We start from the raw sequence: 20859 nt of genomic DNA, 5'->3' as shown, positions 1-20859 counted from the left end.
CCGGGCGAACCGAGCACGCCTTTACCACCTCGGCCAGGCAGCCCCTATAGTAACGACCACACGTAACAAATCGCATGGTATTCTTCACTTAATCGAACTATCTCGGGTAACGCAGACCCATGGTTTTCTTCACATAGTGGTACTCATCACGGGCGCCAGCCAAACTCGTGGTTTTCCTCACATAGTGCTACTGATAATAGGCAACGTAGACCCATGGAGTATCTCAGAATGTGGTACTACACATAGGTAGCGCAGACCCATTCTGAATACAGGGGAACCGGCACACTTTAGCGCAGCTTTACGGCACATGGACATTACTCTGCATAGACGAATGCCAAACCCCCTCCCCCGCCTCAGTGGAGTACACACGATAGTACTAACCACACGCAACGCCCAGAATCGTGGTGTTCCTCACATGATGGTACTAATCGCCAAACAATTCGACCCATGGTCTTTCTCATGTAATGGTACAAATCACAAATAATCTCTTGGTTTTAGAATCATCATCGCTTGGTCACCCCTTCTAGTCGCCTCTTACGACACGCAGTGGATACCATACGTGTACTTCTCGTCTGCGTCCCCCACCCACAGTGTGTTGTGTGTTTGGCCGCGAGAGCTTTTTAAATTCTCTCAAGTCCGTCGGCAAGCCGGTTAGGACCCCGTAACCGTCACCTGGGACGCGCCAAGTGGGAGTATAACCTCTCCCCCATGCTACGCCAGCGCAGTAGGTTCGTGGACTATCATTTTTATCGGGGTGACAACGTGTAAAATAAGTTGCTTTTAAGACCAGTTGTGACTGGCTAAACCAGATCACAAGGACGACACATCTATGTTATCGCTATAGAAATATGCAAGGGGCTCACGAGCATCACATGTCAGAGTAATATTAACTTTTTTTTAATAGTGTTAATTATTTTAACTGGGTTATTATTCTGCAGTATTTATTATTGTTATTAATTTATCGGATGTTCATAACATCCAATAGTCTAACAAATGGCGTGTATCACATACTGTACGCACGATCATTCAGCTGTGTTTGATTATGAAGCCAAGATTGCCAGGCAGTGAGTGCTCAAAATAACGTAAGAGAAATGAGTTCATTCTGCAAGTGACCAAATAACTTCTTTTTTAGTTAACAATAATAATAATAATAATAATAATAATAATAATAATAATAATAATAATAATAATAAATGTTCTTTGAGCAATGACCCTTATGATACTCTCGTTTAGAACATTTAATCCCTCAAGAGTTCCTTGCGGAGTTAGAAGTCATTGCCAGGGAGTTGTCGTTATTTACTTCACCTTCAAGTGGCACTAACATGATCGAACTCTGTTTGTATTTTTATTTTTTACAAGTTGCATTTTACGTTTGACAGGTAGGTCTTATGGCGACGATGGGACGCTGGGATTGGAAAATGCTAGGAGAGGGGAGGAAGTGGCCGTGGCCCAAGCATTTGCCTGGTGTGAAGTTAGAAAACCACAGAAAATCATCTTCAGGGCTGCCGACATTGGGGTTAGAACCTACTTTCTCCCGAATGCAAGGTTACAAATGCGCATCCATAACCACACGCTCCACTCGCTTGAACCCTCTATCTTGTGAGCAAAAGGACAGCGACAAGGAGGACTGCGTGACAGGGATCGGCAGTAGACTAATTCATTCTATCATGGAATAATATTTAGATAGAACTATTTCATTAGACGGCACGAATGCATATGGAGTGGCGTGTAAATTTGTTTTTTATAAATAAAATTTTAATGTTATATCTACAGATCATATTTTTGCGTGTACTTCGTTTTGACGAGACAATGTCGCGCTTCGCAGGTCTGCATGAATGGAAAGTTGGCGTAACGAAAACTACCTGTTTACTACTTGCTGTTTCTGGTGAATTAAAAGTTGTACCTCAATATTCTGGTATCGCTAGCAAATACACGCCCACAGCTAAATGTCAAAATGATAAATTTATCACGATGATGAACTTCTCCCTGTAGGGGCATTGTGATTTAAGGCCTCGATTACGTAGACTTTTGCAGCGAATGAATGCGTAGGCCGACGGGACAAGGGTTGTAAGACTGTAACACTGTATCAGATACTAGGTATTGTAAATATAGTTTTCTACATTTTGAAGGACAGTCAGGACAGACGTTACATAAAAGCAAAGTTAACTCCTTACAGGTCATGAAAGCCCGGGGAGGGGTGGAATATAGTCTTCCGCGATCCGTAACCTCGGCACTTGGTGGGGTAGAGTGGTTAGCTCAAAGCCCGGCCATCTTCGCCCCAAAGAATTTAACTGGTATCCAATTTTTGCGTGTAGGCTGAGCGAAACTCAGGAATCTGTGCACGTCCGGAAGTCGAAATATTGTTTCTTAAATTTTCCGACTTCCTGACGGCGAATCGAACCCACGTCCTTCCGGGTGATCCGAGCACCCCTTTACCACCTCAGCCAAGCAGCTCGTATAGAAGTTACACAGTGTAAGAAATTTTGATAATTAGGAAAGGTGCAGCACGAGGTCGGGCCACATAATTGGCAATTCATGTCGCTAGGCGATCAGCCAGACAAGGTAATTCACAATAAATAATAACAGTAACATAACAAGTGATGGTGGTGATCAGAGGCGCCTACTCAGGAGGAAGGGTGCAAAGCTTTTCCTGCTCCCCAAATGATCTTAGGGGAAAGAGTGCCATTCCCCCACCACCCACCAAAAAGTTTCTCCTCCTAGATGTTAAGTCCCCTTAAAACGTGGAATTTGGTAGTCTTCGGAGGTGCTAAGGCGTTAAATTTGGAGAAGACGGTAGATGGTTTTACGTCAAGAAAAATTAGATTATAATGCGGGTATTCCTTTAGAGAACTACATTTCCCAATGGAGACTATTCAGGTGCTACATCTGGTCGTAGAGCTTTTCACATTTTGTATCATGAAATATACAGTAAGTTAATAGGATATTTATGAAGAAAGTGTATTTATGAAGCAAGTTCACTTTTTATTTGTCATTATATTTTACAGCTTCGTCATCATCATCATCATCGTCTGTTTACCCTCCAGGTTCGGTTTTTCCCTCGGACTCAGCGAGGGAACCCACCTCTACCGCCTCAAGGGCAGTGTCCTGGAGATTCATACTCGTGGTCGGGGGATACAACTGGGGAGTATGACCAGTACCTCGCCCAGGCGGCCTCACCTGCTATGGTGAACAGGGGCCTTGTAGGGGGATGGGAAGATTGGAAGGGATAGGCAAGGATGAGGGAAGGAAGCGGCCGTGGCCTTAAGTTAGGTACCATCCCGGCATTCGCCTGGAGGTGAAGTGGGAAACCACGGAAAACCACTTCGAGGATGGCTGAGGTGGGAATCGAACCCACCTCTACTCAGTTGACCTCCCGAGGCTGAGTGGACCCCGTTCCAGCCCTCGTACCACTTTTCAAATTTCGTGGCAGAGCCGGGAATCGAACCCGGACCTCCGGGGGTGGCAGCTAATCACGCTAACCACTACACCACAGAGGCGGCTTACAGCTTCGTACATAAAATATTTCTTCAAAATAGGCTATTTATTTATGAAGCAAGTTCTATTTTTCTGTTTGTTTGTGAATATTATTGAAAACTCCCTAAAACTCTTCAAAAATGAATTTGAGAAACAACCTCTATTATTGTTCTGTTTGTTTGGTGAACATTGTTATTATATAGCAAAGTTTACATTAATAGCTGTTCCTAATTTCACATGGCAGTGTTCATGTTAAACATGCCTCCACAATAATTTCCCAAAGTCGGCGCGTTTGGTGGTGATTATGGTTTTAAGGGCAGTACAACTAGGCAACCATACCCTATTAGCACTAATGGGAGGGAAAAGGACAGAAGCTCGAACTTCGTGGACTGAAAATGGAAAATGGAAAATGAAAGGTGATAGCCATGAAAGGTGTGATAATGAAAAATTCGCTAGCTTTGTGTCCAGCACGACTGATTAGACGCTTATTCTCGGGGTATCACATGCTTTCCGAACTGTTCTCCTAATTAAGCAGACATGGCATTAGATGGTAGATTTTGGGTCCTTGTTTTTCGTTTACATCACGTGCCTCGTTTCCCTGTAATTCAGTTTTTGTGGACGGCAAACTATTTCTTTGTTTATTAGCAAGTTTGTATTATTGCATCGCTTATTTATACTTCGGACAGTAGAACGAATTCTCACAGCGATGCTTGCAATTCCAGGATACGATCCCCCTTCACGAGTTAATGAGACAATCAGCCGCCTCATTTTAACTGAAGTTTCCTTTTCTTCGCGACCAATTTCTTCAACCACTTGTTTTCCACCAGTCACTCAATACAGCTCGCCTAACACGCAGTCAATACCTGAAAGAGATTGAATGTGCTATAGTAGATAACTAGTTTGTCCGTTGTTGCCTTGTTTACAGCCAAGTTTACGAATAAACGTAAACATTTCTCGTTGCTCGCATTCTACGTACTTTACTGTAACATACTCCTACAGTAAATAAGTTCGGGGACTGGCGCCCTGTAGGCAATACGGTATACACTCTTGTACTACAGTCAATAAGTTCGTGGACTGACGCCTACAGTGTAGGCAATGCGGCATACACTCTTGTACTACAGTCAGTTAGTGGACTGGCACCTACAGTGTAGGGAATACGGCATACACTCTTATACCACAGCCAATAACTTAGTGGGCTGGCGCCTACAGTTCAGGCAATACGGCGTACCCTCTTGTACTACAGTCAATGTGTTCGTGGACTGGAGCTAACAGCTTTTTTTTCACATCTGATATATTTACATATATTATAGTTAATACATAAAATTGTTTCAACTATTTAACAAATGAACACACAATTAGATAGAGAAAAACATAAACAGAAACTGTCTTTACCACTTCTTATTGCCTAATGTTCAGGAATTATTTGAAGTCTCAGAATATCACAATAATGCCCATCTGTAAATGACAAGTATTTACAAACAACAAATGAATGAATCACACAAATCCATATCACACTTTTATACAGTCTATCTTGATTTTTTTAATTTACCCTTGGCACTTCCAGCATTTCACACTTACAGAACACTACTTAGCTGTTCTATATATTCTCCTAACCATCTCTTCCTTTTCGGGCACTTAATGCACATTAAAGCACAGTCACTTATCTCGGACATTCTTTCGAGTTCACTGTAAGGCTCAGAAGATTTCGGCACACAGTCTACATAACAACCTAACAGTAATACGACAGCACTGTTCAGTTGCGGTGGTTGTAAACTAAATGCAGGGTGGGTCACACATTCGGGCGTCCGATGATACATTTCAGCAGCTGTTTACATTTATTTCATGTCAGTCGAAGATTCGCACATGTTGGAAGTCGGTGTTGGATCGTATCTTTATGTTGACAGAAGTTGCACAAATCCGTCTCCATCATATGAATATGATGAAGTCTGCTGTTTGTCGGCATAATGGCATGGATCACTTTATACCTTCTTTTACTGCGTCTGGAAGTATGCGATTGGAGATATTCCTCCAATACCCGATTCCAATTGTTTATCATAGATGTTTTCCTTATATTAGGGGCTAAATACTGTTGAAACAGTATATAGTAGTTATAAACCTTTTTCGTTGAGACATGTGGAGATGTGACGACGTCCTTTGGCATATAACTCAACTCGACTCTCAGATATCTTGCGTGAGGTGCACGATGATGTATGTTGGAATAGCTGGTGGGTTAATGCATTGCTGAAGACGGCACCATTCCGGGAGGAAATTCTTCGAATTATGATACCCTGCTTTGTGAAACAGCTTTAAGTTTCTCGTTAGAAACAAGGTTTTTGCTTTCTCTTTGATGTCGATTAGCCCCAACCCACCCTGCCATTTAGGTAAGTTGAGTGTACTTCTCGCAAGTCGTATTAATGATCCTTGCCAAATGAACCAACCAACCACCGAAATTATACGTTTAGCAATCATCCTTGGCATGGGAAGGATTTGGCTCAGATGCCACATTTTGCTTAAGCATTACATATTCATATACATTATTCTTTGTTGCAAGAGGCCTATTTTCCCAAACCAAATCGCCTTTGTCTTCCTTGGGTTCAGCTGAGCCCCGAAAAATCTCTCGTAATCCTCGATTACCTTGAATAAATTCAGGATATCAATGGTTTGATCTAATATTAGAGTTACGTCATCTGCGAATGCGACAATATCTAGATTACTAGGACTGGAAGTTTGCTGTGGATTGCTAAGAAGGTTCTAGGGAAAGAACAAAGATCAAAATAGACAGTGGACACCCTTGTCGTACTCTTCTTTGGATGTGGATTGGCCTTGTTAAATAAACATTTATGTTAATCTTTGAAGAGATTACATTTACCCATGATAGTCGTGAATCGAGTGTCAAAGCCAAGGGCATTGAGTGTTTCGATTATATATTTGTGGTTTACCCTGTCAATGCGTGGTCAAAATCTAGTGATATTAGAAGTTTATTTTTATTGTTGACAAATGACTCGCTAATTATATCCCGAATTACACTTGCAGAATTGATTGCACATCTTCCTGGTATCGTATCATACTGTGTTCGGATGTGACGTCCTCCTCCCTCTTTCGCACATTCAGTTAATAGCTTACAGTCAACATTTAAGAGCGGTAACGGGCTGAAAGTCAGATAACTTGGTCGGATTTGTCATCCTGGGAAGAAGGACACAAGATCTTCTTTTAGCTTCTCGATGTTCCTTTCTGGATTTCAGGCATCATTCATTACTGCAACAATTGCATCTATAATGACGGACCAATATGTCATGTAAAAAGCTCTTCCTAGACCATCGGGACCAGGAGATTTGTTCGGTGCGCTTTGTAGTATTGCCTGCTGGATTTCTACTGAGGTGATATCTTGGGTCAAACTTTCTTGTTCCCTACGCTGAATTCTTCCTCTCTTACCATAAAAGAATGTGTGTTGGTGTTTTATGATGTTGGGTGACTCTTCTTTATACGAGGACTGGAAAAAGTCCTCTGCCATTTATTATTTCGGGGCTATTCGTTATTTGTCCGTTAGTGGTTGCGATGTGATGGATGTATTATTGACGTCCTTTCCTGGAATTCCTTATAAGGTGGTAAGTGGGAGGAAACTCGTTGGCAAGAATATGATGATCTTGCACTTGAATTTTTAGACCTTCCATTTCTCTTCGCTGTATCGTTAGTAGCTACGCTTTTGTTTTCTTCATTATTCGATATGTATCAGTGTTGGTAGGATCCTCCTTATATAACTGTCTCAAGGATTTATAATAGAATTATTTCGTTGGGTTTAACTGCCTTCTCCTTTCGTCGCTGCATGTCTTCAGTAGCCACGTCGTGCGTGGTTTAGCGTATAACAGCCACCAATGAGGAGTACCTCTACATCATGACATGTATGTTTCCCATTGTTTGACATTCAGTGAAAAATATTTCTTTTAAATCCACGTTCTCCAAAATAGATTCATTTAACCTCCAAATTCCTCGTCCGCGTCTTAGTCCCCACTCAGGTTGTCGGACCTTACAGATAAACACACAAGGGTTTGAAAATTCCACTGGGCATACATCTGTTTCCCTCACTTGGCCTTTCACTTGCCCGTTGGCATATATTCCATCTATTCGAGAAGCGGCCCATTTGTAATAATACGTATAGCTAGGTGACCTCTATTGCTTCACTTCCCATGTGTCTTTTAGGCGTAGCCCTTTTATTAAATCAGATAGCGCAGGACATCCTTGGAGCCGTTATGTTTGGTCTTTGGGTGATAATACTGCGTTAAGATCAACCCCAAGGGTCATATTGCTTCTGTGTCCGTAAATAAGTGGAAGTATTTCCGTGGAATAGAACAGCTGTATTTGCGTTCTTGCTTGTGAGCCTGATGGGGCTTAGATGTTTACAATCAGTAAGTCACGATTACGTACGCTGATTCCTCAAGAATTTGGCAGGAGTGCTGTGCCGAGTGTGGTATATTGTCCTTAATGTAAATGGCTGTACCGCGTTTGTGCTCGTTATCATAAAGAATTTCATCATATCCAGGAATGGGAGCAAGGGCTTCAGTTGCCACTTCTTGCAACATAAATATATCCACGTCCTGGTCACGAATAATCTGTAGAAGCGACTTTTTACTTGCAGTTTGAATACAATTTATATTTAGTGTCATCGGTGTGTATATTAACAACATACTCTTGAAAATATGCATGTTTCTTCTCCATATAAATTCAGCGGGGATGATGGAAGGGACTCTATCGTCTATCTCCTACTCTACTACCCTGTAGCCGCGGGTCTCTGCTGTTGTGTGGCTTCTGTGTTTCCTCCCTCGAGGGTCGATGTGCTTTTACTTTTGTTTTGCTTTTCGAAATGGCTACTTCTTGGGTTGGTGTTTCATTTCTCTTCAAACTTTCGTGATTCCTTGACATCGTCTCTTGTATTTCTATAAGATTCGAGGTTTTTGCTTCGATCTCATCGGCGCATTGCATGTTATTAGTCGCAGTGTCTTGAAAAACGCTCTTGTTCATTGTTTGAGTACTAATGTCCCTCTCCCCTGGTTTCTCTAGTGTCCTACCATTTATAATATTCTCTGCTTCCGTATAGACAGATGTGTTTAAAATTTCCCGTTCGTGGTTGTGTATTAGAGAAAGTACAGTTCAGACATGACCCATTCTGGTGTTGACTATTATCGGATGTTTGTTGTTGCTCGTTTTCGTCTAGGTTTGATATCTGTACTTGTTGCTGTGTGGATATGCCGTTCGATGAGGCTGCCTGGCTGACTTGTGTTGGCGATAAGGCATTGGAGTGTGTAAGTGATTCATCCACTTCGGGTTGTTCTGCAGCCTGTTGTTTGTACTAGGGCAGGATTGTCTGTGTGAGATATGGTTGTGGTTATAGTATCCGACTCTAGTACAAATGGTGAATCAGTATGACGTTCTCTGTTCTCAACTATATCACTGAGTAACCAGGGCCCTGTTTTGTTTTCGTTCTCGCCTCGTCTTATGGGGAAATCTTGTCTAAAATGATCCGTAGCGTCGCAGTAAAAGCAAGAATTAGGTTTCCCTTTATGTATTACATGAGTTTTATATCCCTCTATGGCCACGATTGTGGTACGGCAGTTTTAAGTTCTATTCGCATAGCTCTGATGCCACTGTAAATGTTGCAATGTAGGCTGAATACCATTCATTTCTGATTTCCCAGACTTTCCAATATTAGCTAAAAATGACGTTATTTTCTCGTTCGTCATTTTTATTGGTAGGTTCGTTGTTCTGATCAATTTACTATCAACATCTGTACATGTTATAACAACATCAGGGAAGGAACCATTAAATTTTCGTAACAGTGATTTTCCGTTTGTAGTTAGTAACACCTTCTCCATAAGTAGTTTACTGGTTAGTTTAATGTAGACAGTGGTTTCCAGATTGTCGAGTTGAATGACTTCCAGTTGATCAATTGTAAGTTTAAAAATTTGCTGAATCCACTCATGAGCTTCTGCTGGTTTGTCTTGTCGGAAAATGACATTTTATTGTATTTCTATTAATGCTATTGGTTGCCATTTTCACTTTATTTTTTGGAAAATATTAACGCACCAACGTCATACGCAATGAATGCAGAGGACAGCGAACCGCTCTCTGCCACAGCTCATATCAGACTAATGTTAGAGGATCACATAGCCTTTGACCTGCCTTCCGGGTCTTTTTCCCGTCTTGGTGAACCGGGCGATTTCGACTAGATCATCTGAATTGTTTCGCTAGTGGATTTGCCAATTTTTTGGCAGAATTTAAAATTTTCCTGTTGTTCAAACTACGGCATTCTTAAGTTCTGTCGGTGATACTCAAAAAACCTTCACAACAGAGGCCGTAATTCTGTTTATGCTGTAGGCACGCAACTGCCTCTTGCTGGGACTAGGGAAGAACTGTGACGCCAACATCCTGTGATGCGAACTCCCCGCTGTACTGCACCACAGCGACACTAGACGGCCACAATATTAATGACTCTACTAAGTATTTTACGGAATGAATACTTACGTCCATGTCTATATCCAACTAGTATTGTTACATAGTTTCTGAGATACAATAGTTCGCCACGCTGTGACGAAAAATGTCACGTTTCGATGTCATACTGGGACCAGTATCTCAGACCGAAGGTACATACATGCTCACATGAAAACAACGCCAAAGTGATTGTCATTATTGCATCAGCAATATTACCGTCATGTGGTTACGAATTCTGAATATTTCACTTACCGAAATATGTTCTTCATATGTCCAGAAAATAGCTTTAAGAGATACTAATTATTATATTGACTCCAGCAATACGACAAATATTAAGTCAAAGAAATGTCTCGTTCTCTAAAAAGTAGTTATAATAGTGTTCTACTACAACATCGAGATGATACACATGTCAAAGTAAAATATTCCAGTAGCCAAGAGGTACTGTTGGGAACAATGCTTTCGTGCCATAAAGTGGTCGTTGGGAACAGAATATATTACAAGAACACATTTCTGTGATGTCACACGTCTTGCATTTATATCATGGCATGGGCTCCATTCAGTCTTGGGCGATATATGGTCTTGAAATGTAACGACAGTTGAACGTGAGTGTTTTGAAAGGATTTCTCTGTCTATTTCTTCCAGTTATTGATTGAGCTGTCAAAGACTGTCGAATTCAATTTCTCTGAAAATTCAGAAATATTTCGTTGATCTCGGGTGAGGCAACAAGTAGTATACATTTCGGACACGCGCATTTATGTGTTGTAACTTAGATATTTTAGGTCATTCAGTGAAATTAACTATGTCAGGATGTTATGTAAGGTCATCACTCTGTGGATCAGTGGTAAAGCATCTATATCTGGACCACAAGATCAAGTCCTAGTTAGATTTTTTCAGGAAGGAAAGGGGTCAGTTCGGGACTCAATATTTGATGATGATGTTTGTTTTTAAAAGGGGCCTAACATCTATCTATGTCTTTGCCCCACTCCATGTTTCAGCGACACGTTTGGTGTTTACCACGCAACTTATCAATACGTCACCCATCCAAAAGCTCTGTCATCCAGTAGAGTTAAGGCTGCCTTTTACCTGATGAATATAGACAGAAAGTTTTAAATTTTATCTGTAGGAAATTGTACTTTGTTCACTGATTCACCATTCCTTTTAAGTCTTGTACCACTGGTTGAGAACCATTGATCTATAAGGACATACGCTGTGAAATAACACGTCTTACCTAAGCTATGAACTCCCTTTATCCTCGGGCGATACGGCTTATATGATCCTGAATTTTAACGACAGCTGGATGTGAGTAACGTGAAAGGGTTTCCTTGTCAACGAATTCAATCCCTTTAGGATATTGATTTTGACGAACACTTACAAATAGAGTTTCTCTTAAAATTCGACGATATTTCCTTGGAATCAGCTTATTCAACACTAATACTCTGTTACCAAGTGTCACCTTCATTAATGCTAACGCACCGTTAAACTCTCCGTTAATTTAATGTAGCACTCTCGTCGTATTAAGCTACTTAATGTCGTGTTAAAATAAAAATGGCTGGAAGAGATTTGTGTTTGGTGCACAGGTACTCTATTTAGATTACCTTCAGAATGCAGAGAGACAGGAAGTTACACGGACCTACTTGAACTCACAGAAATTCGGGTTTTTGGAACTGTATAGTTTGCCTAAACCTGTTGTGAGGAAAGTATTAGAGGAGATAGAAGGACGAAATTTACCTTTGTCTCCAATGCAGCTATTACTGACTTCACTGGGATATTGTGCTAGGGGGCCATTCAGATCGTTACAGGAGTAACCAATGTTGTAAACTCTCAGAAAAGAGAAAGTATATAAACTAATATTCCATTAAGTTATTTTTATGTAAAAAGACATTTGTGTTGAAATATAAATTCAAAGAAAGGGAGATTATCATCACATGTATCCTACACCACTTATAATATGGTAACCTTAATTTTTAATGTAATTGTCCTACTGTAGTTACTGATGATCTGTCCAGTTAATAAAATTCAGTTTAAAATATCTGAATGGTAATACAGAAGAGATATCTCACACAATAACAAGAATACTTTAAAACTAAGGCATCATTTCATATAATATTCTGTATCACAGTCTCCGTCAGAGCGAAGAGGCTCAATGTGGTTGCCAGTTACTACAGTAATCTGCGAAGTCCTCTAGTCTATGTAGATGTTGGAATAAATTTACTACCTCCGGTCTTCTATCGCTCCAACTCCAACTTGCCCTTCGAATGATAACTTCCTTTTGCGCTGCTTTTCAAAATGTCGTACAGGTATTTCATTGTTCTGCTGAACGCGTGGTCACATTCAAGTGGCTGTTTAATTCATTTGCTAACTAATTCCACGCCTTTCCTTTTTGCCTTCAGAGATGTATCATCTTTCATTTTTACATTCCGTAACGCTACGATATTTTGAAAGCAAATTGACAATATTCTTCTCCAGTGAAGTAAAATTACTTCCTCGAAACTTTTCCTAATCAACGTGCATTATAATTTTCTTCTGCTCGTAGTCTAATTTACCAATCTGGTCCTAACACCAACTAAAATCAATTTCAAATGCGACCTCTTATTCCCCACACACAGAATACAGGTGAAAGATGACAAATGAATACATTATGCCCGACACCGTCCAGAAGAGCGCAATTATGTTAGCACTACACACTGCTGTTTTCATCATTAACCTTAACGCAACGGTAGTTAACGAGTTTGTTATAGTGTTCTGTGAAACATGGAGTTAACTAACGCTCTGTTAGCGGATTTTTAGAAATGATTGATGAAAATGGCCCACCACTTTTGTTAATAACAAAGGTGCTCCCACGTTGCACACCATTGGAGCTCCATTCTTCACGGCGGAAGAAATGATTTTGCTAGGTATGTTCTGAACGTAGTAACATAACACTTGACCGCTGTTAAATGATACCAGCAGTTCCGTGCTGATTTAAATATATGGAATTCATGCGAAGGAACTGCAAACCGAATCATAAAAGAAGCAACAATACATACAGAGAAAACGGTTCTTAGTGAAATAAATAATTGACATATCATCCATTACTATGATACTAACTGTGAAGAATCACAAACACTCCACACACGGTGAAGAAAGACAATGGAAACAGCCACGTTCTGGCAGGCTGCAACTTTTTGAGGTGGCAACAATGATCATTCGTGCGCTCGGACTGTCGTTTGTTATTGCAGTGACGGATGTTAATCAATATTACCCTAGGTAGTGTAGTACGTATTCGAGCGCGCGATCGAACAGATGCAGGTGAGTCAAAATGGAAGACTTATTTGTCTTTCAACGATGACGGATTGTTGCAGGGTGTTTTTTATTGGAACAACTGCATCGACGACTGCCAGATCTATCGAGAAAGTAATGTCCAAGGTGGTAAGGCATCATCAGCGAAGAGTAATACTTGACGAAAACCATTTCTCATGGATTGGGTTCGCTGAGAACTGAAGGGGATTATTACAAAGTATCTCGACGTAAGAGTTCCATCACAATTTCGAACAAACTGTTTCTGCAATCACAGATCGACGTGAGATACACAAACTGACCATCAGCGGCCGGATGGTAATCTTCACATCAGCTGATAACCACTCAGAACGCATTAGTATGCCAAAACCCATGCGAAAACAATGAAATGTACACCAACAATCATTGCAGGAGAATAATGTAACCGGACGATTCATCTTTCGTCTGGCTTCCAACAACAGATCTGCTTCGTGTAAGGAGACCGCCCAAAGAAGATTTTGCCTCAGGCTCTCTACTTCGTGTCGTTAAATATGGAAGTGATACTACGGGTCGAAATTGCTTGGCATTTTGTTGGTCATCTTCTTGCTCTGGAAAGATGACTTACGGATGAAAATTGTATGGACATATTAAACGTTCCAGCTCGTCCTGTGGTGAAATGTGCTCCATAAAAGGACACCATTTTTCAAGATGTTTATATCCCAAGTCGTACTGCCAGATCTGTTCAGCTATGGTGTGATGAACGTGTGGATAAACATCAACAGCTCCTCTGGAGCTCCGTATCACCTGACTTAAACATTCTGGAGTATCTGTGGTCCATTTCAGAGTGTAAGCACTGATTTTTGTATTCCTCGAACATCGGTTACGGAACTGACTGCTGCACTGAATGATAAATGTTACAAAAGTCCTCTGGAAAACGTGCACGAGTATTATGCATACACTTCACTAAGAATGGATTTTTGTGTTATAAAATTAAAATTAGGATCATTAAAATACAACCTACGTTCTCCGCATATATTGTACCGCAATTATCTTGCTGAAGTACAGGGTATCAACAAAGAAAGAAGAAATATCGCTACATTTGAAGGTAATTTCAATACAATCCGCTGCAATAAAACAAGTAATATGGTAAAATATATAACTAACGGCAAAGTATATAACTCTTTCATCCGTTTCGGACTAAACGGGTGCCAGTTCATAATCTAGTCAAGTGTCTTGCACCCCTTGCTTTATGAATGAATATCGTTGTGAAAACTAACTACGCCGATGCAAGATATTCATAACAAATCTTCCTGCACTTTTTCTACTAACCTTTTCTCCAGTTGATTGATTGATTGATTGATTGATTTATTTATTTATTTATTTATTTATTTATTTATTTATTTATTTATTTATTTATTTATTTATTTATTTATTTATTTATTTATTTATTTATTTACATCTCATGACGTCTCCCCTCGGCATTCATGTTTCTTTTGACGTAAATATTTCTTTTGGTTGATTGGAGGACAGTGGCGGTGGTGTTCGTTTGAAATTATCGATACAAGTGTTAACCATGAGTGAGAGACATAAAGAAAGGTGTGTTATCAAAGAGGCCTCATCCCATCATATTCTAAACAACTGATTATTTCATTCGTGATAGTTTCACAGGCCCTGAGTCAGTTTTAATGCTCTGAATACTATGCTTATCGACTCCAAAATCCATACAGATGGCTCTCGCAAACGATTCGTTAGATCTCCGTTTTAGTGTGTCGATCAGTTGCTGGATATTCGTGGTCCGCAAGGCAGGTTTACTTTTGTAGAATGCAGTTTGAAGTACTTCTGTAAATGAAGGGTTGAGCCAAATGAATTCGTTAGAAGAAAATAAATTAATCGTTAACAATTTTAGTTTAAATTCTTAAAAGACAAATTTATGATAATTGGTTTTCCCACTGAAAAATTTGAAATATTTTTTAAAATAATTGAAAACTTCGGGAAACCCTGATTCAACACATAGAAAAGCTGTTTTTCAGATGCGATGTGCCTGGATCATTTGGAAAATAAAGGGCTAGAATTCCGAAACTAATTGCTCAATTTAAACCAAATTTTGAATTCTTACCCATTTTTACTCTAGTCTTGTCTCATAAAATGTGGTGAAAATAAGGATAAAATTAATAAAGTTAGAAAATTTATTTTAGTATTTCCTTCATAATGCCAAGTAGCGCATTGTGTCATAAAATACCAAAGTCCATCTATCTTGTATTTGTACATAACTACTGTGCAATACTGTAGTTATATAATGTAGAATGTCACATTACCGTCATCTAGTAGTGAGATAAACTCTTAGTTAATGTATCCTACTGTTCCTGATGCTAATGGGAGAGCAGCTGCAATGGTTCGAGGGTAATAGAGTAAGAAATATACACTAGGCTGAGTCAAGTCTAGCAAAGTCTCAACAACCTGGATAAATTCTGCAGCCCGCAGTGACAGAGAGAGGAATGAAACTATGAACGATGACCGCGATAAGATACGGGAAATCTGCAAAATTTTATTCATAAATGCTATAGATTTGCAGTCCTGTTGGTTTGCTCTTCCCTCGTGTGATTTTTAAAGCGCACTACTAGGCCTACAAGAAGCTAAATACAACTTTTTCTACTCAATTTGTCACTGAGTCTGATTTTGGAACACTTTTACGTAGAAGGTACTTGCATTAAGGCCTAGGAAAAGGAAAATAACCAGTGGGGAGGCATGGTGGATCTAAATTATGGTACAACCGTAAGGGATTTTATCATCTGTAATTCATCAGGCATGTATACAAACTCAGCAAAAACCAAATTAATCTGCTGAACCACATGACAAAAATGACACCAATGGGCCCCATTTTGGTTAGAAGACAAGTAATTCTCATAAATATAAACATTTTTTTTGATATTCCATAAGAAAATTATCCCACTGAAGCGTACTTCAACTACAGCATTTACAAAGTTGAACATACTGAACAGTAGTAGAGCACCAAGGCCATAATACGGAAACATCCGAAAACAGAGTTAAAATAACAAAGTCACACTGGAATTTAGTACGAAGGAGCATAATAGGCTATGAGCCGGCGCACACAGATACCATAATTACTCACTCATTCACACGCCCATTCGCTGCCACAATCACCATCCTTTCACTCAATATACACTCAAGAGTTACAATGCGATGCTCGCCGCCCAACAGCCCTGGGTTCGAAACGAACCCCCTAACGAGACAAGTTATTGCTCAGACAAAGAGTGAATGAGCATGAGCCACTGGACGCAGCAAACCACCAAGACTACTTCTGAGTAGGGAAGGGGAAGTATCAGGAGGTGGAACAACCAATATGGAAAAAGGAAAATAACAAACTAATAATATTACACTATAATACTCCAAATAATTGCGCAGACGCACTTCAGGTGTCTGTTTAGCCTCTTCGGACAGCAGATAGTGATTCGGATGTTATGTATTGTTATACGATTTTTGAAAAAAGCAGTCATGGAAAATACATCCGTGACAACGTACGTAAGAAAGTTTTGGTTTTATTGGATAAAAAATTTGACTTTACTCCAACAACAATATTTTGGTGACAATTTTTAAATACCTACCAAAAATACATATTGTATCGTACGGCCATGAAGGAAAGTGAAAGGGAAGGAATTCTAATAAAAGAGGACATCTTTATTGCCCTCTGATCTGACACACTGTCTGTGAAGGTACATATCAGGCAGATCGTCTGACATAAAGAACAAGTCTTGTAGGATACTTTCCGCTGTTGAAGGCTGTGTAATATCGCGGGCTCATTCTTGCCTCAGAACATAGCAAAGATTCCAGTATGAGGTTCTCTCCGCCATACTTTGCAAGGCAGGAACAAAGTGGAAGAGGATGTAGGATGTCAACAAGAGCAATATAATAAGAAAGAAGTGAAATTCGCTACGTGTTCCCTATTTTATTTTTACCAACATCAATTCAGATTTTTCCTGTGCTTAGCGGAATTCCACTGCAGTTGGCAACACTGATCTAGCGTTTATTAAAAATCAACAATTACTCATCGTTGCCTCTCAATTACTTACCCTTATATACACCTTCAAATCTTTAATACTTTACTGCATCTAGACAAATAAAATCGTAACGACCGTGTGTCTGTGCATTGACAATTTCGGCGAAATTTCCGTACAGTTATCCGTTTCAGGTGTAATAATGACCTCCTGCATATTTTTTTTAACTTTGGTATCTGTTTGCTTGTCTGTTTTTCTGTTTGTCTATAACTTGAAAACTACTGGATATATTTTTGTTGTTGTTGTTGTTGTTGTTAGTCGTTTAGTCGCTCTCGACTCTCCGTGACCCCATAGACCAAAGTGCTCTATTTCTTCCTGTCATGTAGTATTTTCCGAAGACTTTCTAAATTGAGAGCCGTGGCTTCTTTGATGCCATCAATCCACCTCATCCGTTGTCGCCCTCTTCTACTTTTACCATCAGTCTTTCCAAGCATTAAGGTCTTTTCCAGTGAATCAGGTTTTCTCATAATATGACCGAAGTACTTTAGTTTTTGTCTGAGTATTTGACTTTCCGGTGAGCAGCCTGGGTTGATTTCCTGTAATATTAGATCTCTTCGCAGTCCGCGGAACTCTAAAGAGTTTTCTCCAATACCATAGTTCAAATGCGTCTATTCTTCGACGCTCAGCCTTTCTTACTGTCCAGGTTTCGCTTTCGTACATTGCTACTGGGAAGACCATAGCCTTCACTATACGAATCTTCGTTCTTAAAGTTACGTCTTTACTCTTGAACATGTTATCAAGTTTGACCATTGCCTTCCTCCCAAGGAGCAAGCGTCTCTTAATTTCACGGCTGCAATCGCAGTTATTTTGGAGCCTAAGTAGATGAAACTAGGAACAACCTCAATTGTTTCAAGACCAATACAGTTTCGGAATCCCTGAACTGACTGGGGGTTTATAGGGAACCGAAACATTGATTTCCTCTCCCACAATATATACAAGACTAACCTGACTGGATATCGACCAAGCTTGATGGAATACCATTTGTAAAACTTTTTTTCTCATGTGAATTTTTTGACAGGAGGAGGAATGAGGGAGATATCATGAACGGTCGGTTTTGTAGGCTACGTCCAGCGGATATAGGTCAGAATGTGTTGTACGTGGAGGAGATTCCTTATCTATACCTAGTATATAAATAAAGTTGTAAGAGATCTGCTGTCTGTAATTTAGTTTGTTTTGTCAACTTTTCAGATATTTATCCGTTTTAAGTCCACTCAATACCGTATCAGTAGTTTTTATTTTTCATATCTCTTTGTCTTTGTTTGTCTTTTTGTCTGTTCCACCATCACGGTGAAACGACTTGATAGATCACAACTAAACTTCATATTAGGGTATACTCATCCCAAGGAAGGTTTCGATATGCAGATGACTTTAAAATGTCTCAATGGACGGGGAATATATAGGAAAACACGAACAAAGACATTGTTCATACAATCTACCTGTATAACAGAAAACCGTGGAGGATGGAAACGAGTACAGAGATCAGAGATCACGATCCTCAGGATTGAGGGACCGATATAGACAGACTTACACTTTTGATTTTCTGTGAAATCCGTGAAATATATATGAAACCTCCCTTCATCATAAACAACTGTTTTATGTACATAATTTTGCTTACTCCTAAAATGAAGAAGAAACATACTATTTTCTGCGGCTTTCATGCTCTGCATTGAGTTCCCGATAGACAACGAACCTACAGGTTACCACGGAAACGTCTCTGACTGCTTGCCAGCAGGGAAGGGACATATTGCCATTTTCGTCATCATTCCTGTAAACTAGTGGTTGTTCCTTGGGTAGAAAGCAAGAGAGACTTTAGTCGGCCATTTTGTCCTTGGATAGCACTAAGGGGCGTTGTTAATATTTGAACAGTACTGCGGAGTGTAGCCCGTTATTTCACACCGTAGGGTGTTTTCTGGTATTTGCTATCATTTTTACTCTATTTCTATTATACTTCCGTTTTACGCTTTAATTTCATGCATCTCCCTTGCCTCCTTAGGCTGAAGTGATCCTCTTATCTGTTTATCTTATAATCTACGCGCCTAAATATCTCCTCTATTGCTGCCTTCTTACATCCGGAACTCATGCCATCACAATTTATTGAGGGCTATTTTATTTTCCAATTCATCATTCACTTCGTGTTTAGGTATTTTGTCCTATCCGACTGTCCCCAGTTATTATCCCATTTCCTACTAATTTTAACTTTCTTAACAGTATTACTTTCTTCCTTTATTTATTCGCATGTATGCAATCGGTAATCCCAAAACCTGGTCACTCTGTTCTTTGACGAAAATTTCCAAGCTTTTCAAGTGTATATCTTTTGGCCCAGGAAAATACCAAAATATGGATGCATGTTAATGACGGTGCAGAATTTCGTTCCGGAGTAGTTATTTTCTAAACGGTAAGTCGTATTTCAAAACTGGTAGCACAATTTCAATTCTATTTGGAGAGATCTGCAGCTATGATCCTATGATTTATTGTCGTGTCTGGATTGTTGACAGGTTAGATAGCGCTGCATTTCTCGATTATAATAAAATATCTCCAACTCGATTTTGACTTTCATTAGGAAAAGGGGCCTGTCTTTATAATGAAAACCCCATCTCTATTCTGAATTGCGGTTGTGAAGTGAGCTTGCCGGTATAGTGTAAACTCCAGTACTCGATTGTGTTGGCAGTAGAGAATGTGACCTGCCATTATTGTCAAAACTTCCCCAATGCCCACTTTACATCGGAAACAATGTATAGCGTCCTCCCTGTTTTGTTTTCCGGATGGCGTTAAGAGACATGCAATTTAATATAATCTTACTCACTGTCTTTACAGTAATTTACGGGGAAATCCGTATACAATATAGAATATCGTAGCGAAGCATGGGTACATTAGCTAGATTTTGGCTGCAATAGTCCAGTCAATAAGTTCGTGTACTGGCGCCTACAGTACAGGCAACACAGTGCACACTTGTGTACGTACTACAGTCAATATGTTCGTGGAGTGGCGCTATCAGTTCAAGGATCACATAGTCTTTTAACCTGCCTTTTCATGTCCTTTTCCATCTTGGTGATACGGACGATTTCGACTTGATCATCTCAAACGTTTCGTTAGCGGATTTACCTAATTTTTGGGAGAACTTAAAATGTTCCTGTTGCTCAAACTATGACATTATCAAGTTCCGCCGTTCACATTCAACTACTCTTCACAACAGAGACCGTAGTTCTGTTTGTACTGTATGCAAGCAACTACCTCTTATTGGAACTAGCGAAGAACTATTATGGCAACATCCTGTGGTGCAAACTCTCAGCTGTAGTGCACCACACCGAACTAGACGGAAAGTCCACAAACTTAATGATTTTACTATGTATTATTAATAGAAGCAGGGACCAGCCCTAATGTAGAAGTTACACGTCTTTGTCTCACACAGAGGCTAAGTTACAATCTCGACAAGTACAATATCTTTATCCTTGGACTGACGACTCGAATCAACTGATCACAAGTTAGTTACTGACACGAAAGTTAGATATTTACTTTACACTGTCTATATGGCACTCCAGTATCTGTAGCTCATCTAGTAGGACAGCAGCCACTT

The 20859-nt window shown here is 39.9% G+C and overlaps 1 protein-coding gene across 1 annotated transcript in view; it reads left to right on the top strand.

The window, feature by feature from the left end:
- The window catches only part of LOC136877707 (neuropeptide Y receptor type 2), a 981897-nt gene that overhangs the window by 652992 nt on the left and 308046 nt on the right, over positions 1-20859 (top strand). Inside the window, exon 6 of the mRNA XM_068228711.1 lies at positions 2617-2636. Within this exon, the coding sequence (XP_068084812.1) occupies positions 2617-2636 (20 nt within the window). The remainder of the gene's footprint in view (positions 1-2616; positions 2637-20859) is intronic.

The sequence above is a fragment of the Anabrus simplex genome, chromosome 7 (assembly GCF_040414725.1).
Source record: "Anabrus simplex isolate iqAnaSimp1 chromosome 7, ASM4041472v1, whole genome shotgun sequence".
Lineage (NCBI taxonomy): Eukaryota > Metazoa > Arthropoda > Insecta > Orthoptera > Tettigoniidae > Anabrus > Anabrus simplex.
The sequence above is the reverse complement of the archived record's forward strand: the minus strand, read 5'-3'. Positions and strand labels throughout refer to the sequence as shown.